Below are 4,080 nucleotides of genomic sequence, written 5' to 3'. Positions count from 1 at the left end.
CCCTCCGACAGTGCGGCGCTCCCTCAGCGCTGACCCTCCGACAGTGCAGCTGAGAAACGTGTCAACGTCGGATTTTCTGACATGGCAGCCATTTCCATGACAACCAGAGTCAAGGAAGAGAGAGTGAGCACGAGAGAGAAGCAAAGGGAGAGGAAGAAGGAAAGAGGAAGTGAGGGAGAAAGATAGAGAGAGACCAGGCGGCATTTGGAAGGTGATCATGCCTCATCGATTTCCATCTCCGCGGAACTCTGTCGAATGGGCTGACCCCAAAATGGCGGCCGGCAACCATCTTGAAAACACACCAACGCCTTCAGACCAAGATGGGAGACGTGCCCCGAGACCTTAAACTCCTCCCGACGATCAATTTCCTCCGTCCGATACCCACCTCTTCCAGGGGTTGTCTGCAGATTGGCGCGAGAGAGAGAGCCGGTAGTCCTTCCAGAGGCCTAGCTGGGTCTCTGAGCGATGGTCCCCTCCGCACAAGGGCTGCCACTCAGAGCTCACCAGAGGGAAGGTGAGGGAAGGAAATCTGTGGCCGTTTTGTGCCCGTACCCCCTCCAAGTGTGTTCGCTGCCTTTTTTCGGTTTTCGTTGTTCCTTTGTTTTCCCAGAGGACGTGTTGTTCAGACCTGAGCTAGGCCTCATCCCCACCTCAGGGAGGACAGTGGCGGGCCAGGAGAGCGGAGGGTTGCGGTGGGGGGAGGTTTTGGGGTTTAAGAAGGAGGCGTGGGGAGGTCTAGGGAGAGGTTGAGGGGGTGGGGGTTCCTGTTCAGTTCTCCTGCACCAAGATCTCTGTCACCCCGTGGACCTGGCTGAGCTGTGGGCAATCGAGGCTCGCGATGAGTTTCCTCAGGCCCCCTTTCGCTGGCACCAGGTTCTCCGTCACTGTGACGTTGGCGTGACGGGGCACATCCCTGACACACGCGAGAAAACAGACGGAGTTAGTGAGTGTGACGCACGCGGAGAGAGAGAGAGAGGAGGAGAGGGAGCGGAAGGTCTATATGTTGGGTACTCGTAGAGACATACAGCACAGAATCAGACCCTTTGGCCCAACTCATCCATGCCGACCCAGATATCCTAAATTAATCCAGTCCCATTTGCCAGCATTTGGCCCCCTATCCCTCTAACCCCTTCCTGTCCATGTCCCCATCCAGATGCCTTTTAAATACTGTAACTGTACCCAGCCCCCACCCACTTCCTCTGGCAGCTCGTTCCATACACGCACCACCCTCTGTGTGAAATAGCTACCCCTCAGGCCCCCTTTCCCCCTCTCACCTTAAACCTACGCCCCTCTAGTTTTGGACTCCCCCTACCCTGGGGGGGAAAAGGCTATTCACCCCTATCGATGCCCCTCGTCATTTTATAAACCTCTATAAGTTCACCCCCACCTCAGCCTCTGACGCTCCAACGAAAACAGCTCCAGCCTTTCATAACTCAAACCTTCCAGTCTTGGTAACATCTTTGTAAATCTTTATAGCGCCCTTTCAAGTTTAATAACATTGTCCCTTTAGCAGGGAGACTCGATTTGTACACAATACTCCAAATGTGGCCTTATCGATGAAATGTACAGCTGTAACACGACCTCCCAACTTGTATACTCAATGCACTGACTGATGAAGGCAAGTGTGCCAAGCCTTCTTAACCACCCTCTCTACCTGTGATGCTACTTTCAAGGAACTATATGCATGAACCCCTAGGTCTCTGTTCCACAACATTCCCCAGGGCCTGACAACCAACTGTAAATGTCCTGCCCTGGTTCGCCTGACCAAAATGCAACATCTTGCATTTATCTACATTGAACTCCATCTGCCATTCCTCAGTCCACTGGCCCACTCTCCTAACCTTGTGTTTATCCCTCTGTAAACTCTCTGGGTCATTCTCCGCACTTGCCTTCCCACCTAACTTTGTAGATGATTGCTGACAGTTAACTGCTGAATGTTGTTTAAATTTAAACCAGGCTGACTGGCCGATCAGAGCCCTCTTGCTAATGAATTGGTCTGTCCTTGGTTTTAACTTTTCATTCCTCAGTCCACTGGCCCAGTTGATCAAGATCCCATTGGACTCTGAGATAACTTTCTTCACTGTCCACTAAGCCACCAATTTTGGGGTCATCTGCAAACTTATGAACCATGCCTCCTACACTCCGATCCAAACCATTTGTATCAATGATGAACAATGGTGGACCCAGCACTGATCCCTGTGGAATATTGTTGGGTTTCCTCAGATAAGAGGCCTGAAACTCTTTATGATTTTCCAGCTGGGGCCTGACTGGTGCCTGGTACCAGTTTTAGTAAAACCCCCTCCCTGTTTTTACCCTCCATTCCCTTCGAAATAAAGGCCGATGCTCCATTTCCCTTCCCTACGGCCCACTGAACTTGGACACCGGCTTTTTGTGATTTAGGGACAAGGTCCCTCCCCAAATCCCTCTGTGCTGCAGCTTCCCGCAGTCTTTCCCCGTTTATATAATATCCAGCCCCTCTGTCCTTCCTGCCAAAGTGCGCAACCTCACGCTCCCCCCACGTTATATTCTGTTCTGTAACGTCCCGCAGTCTTTCCCCGTTTATATAATATCCAGCCGCTCTGTCCTTCCTGTTAAAGTGTGGAACCTCACGCTCCCCCCACGTTATATTCCTTCTGCCCAGTTTTGGCCCACTCCTTGAACCTGCCTGTATCCCTCTGCACACTCTCCCTTACCATCCTCACCGCTGGCATTCCCGTCTGTTTTTACAACATCCACAAACTTGGTGGGAACGCGTTCCCTTTCCCCATCGGAGTTGCTTATAGATATTGTCAATAAATGCGGGCCCAGCCCCTATCCCTGCGGCTCTGACCCCTAGTTACAGGAAATCATCCTGAAAATGACCGCCTTTACCCCAGCTCTTTGTCTGCGATGGGTTAGCCAGTGCTCCCTCCACGGTAATATACGGCCCCCAATGCCATGGGCTCCTTTCCAATGAACCAGACTAACATGTGGTCACCTTATCAGACAAATTCTGAAAATCTAAACATGTTACATCGACTGCTCCCCCTTTATCCCCTCCCCCTTTATCCCCTCCTTTTAAACCACCAACAGTGCACCCAGCTCCGTCATTCTCTCCCCGCTCCATCCTGATCTCCCTCACTCTCCCCCTCACTTCCCCAAACCCCCCCACCCACCTCTGTCCCTACTCACTCACCCAATGGAGAGTTTCCGAGGGTTTTGTAATCCGGGCCCCTCGATCCTCAGAGTGACATTGTTCAGGGGCTTTGGGAGGGGATTGGTCACCGAGATCTCCACTTTCATCACTTTCCCGATACATGCATCTCCCAGAGGCTGCAGACAGAGGGAACGAGAGAGAGAGTGAGTGTGAGTGTGAGAGACAGACAGGGAGAATGAGTGAGAGAGAGACAGAGAGAGAGAGTGTGTGAGAGAAAGAGAGAGAGACACAGCATATGAGGGAGAACAAAAGAGACAGAGAGAGATTCTGAGAGAGATTCTGAGAGAGACGGAGTGTGTGAGAGAGATAGAGAGAGACAGGGAGAGACAGAGAGAGACCGAGTGAGAGAGACAGAGCGTGTGTGTGAGAGAGAGAGAGACAGAGACAGAGACACAGTCTGGGAGAGAGACAGACAGTGTGTGTGTGTGTGTGTTTGTGAGAGAGAGAGAGAGTGAATGTGTTTGAGAGACAGAGACACAGACGGAGAGAGAGTGAGTGTGTCTGAGAGACACAGACCGAGAGAGAGAGACAGAGTATGTGTGAGAGATGGAGAGAGACAGACTGAGATAGAAAGATAACAACAGTGAGTGTGTGTGAGAGATAGAGACAGACACAGACCGATAGAGAGAGATAGAGTGTGTGTGTGTGTGTGTGTGTGTGTGAGAGAGAGAGAGAGAGAGACAGTGAGTGTGAGAGAGAGAGATAGAGACAGAGTTAGTGAGCGTGTGAGAGACAGAGACACAGACCAAGAGAGAGACAGAGTGGAGTGTGTGAGAGAGAGACAGAGAGAGCGACCAAGAGAAAGAGGGAGAGACAGAGTGAGTGTGTGTGTGAGAGAGAGACAGAGAGAGCGACCAAGAGAAAGAGGGAGAGACAGAGTGAGT

General features: G+C 51.6%; 1 protein-coding gene across 1 annotated transcript in view; it reads right to left on the bottom strand.

The window, feature by feature from the left end:
- Positions 1-8: 8 nt before the first annotated feature.
- Positions 9-4,080, bottom strand: part of LOC125482328 (protein-glutamine gamma-glutamyltransferase K-like) — a gene marked incomplete at its 5' end in the record, with an annotated part of 5,748 nt that continues 1,676 nt past the window's right edge. Inside the window, 2 exons of the mRNA XM_048594382.1 lie at positions 9-913; positions 3,176-3,312. Of these exons, the coding sequence (XP_048450339.1) occupies positions 769-913; positions 3,176-3,312 (282 nt within the window). The remainder of the gene's footprint in view (positions 914-3,175; positions 3,313-4,080) is intronic.

Source organism: Rhincodon typus, unplaced genomic scaffold (assembly GCF_021869965.1).
Source record: "Rhincodon typus isolate 14 unplaced genomic scaffold, sRhiTyp1.1 hic_rhity00008848, whole genome shotgun sequence".
NCBI classification, from domain to species: domain Eukaryota; kingdom Metazoa; phylum Chordata; class Chondrichthyes; order Orectolobiformes; family Rhincodontidae; genus Rhincodon; species Rhincodon typus.
The sequence above is the reverse complement of the archived record's forward strand: the minus strand, read 5'-3'. Positions and strand labels throughout refer to the sequence as shown.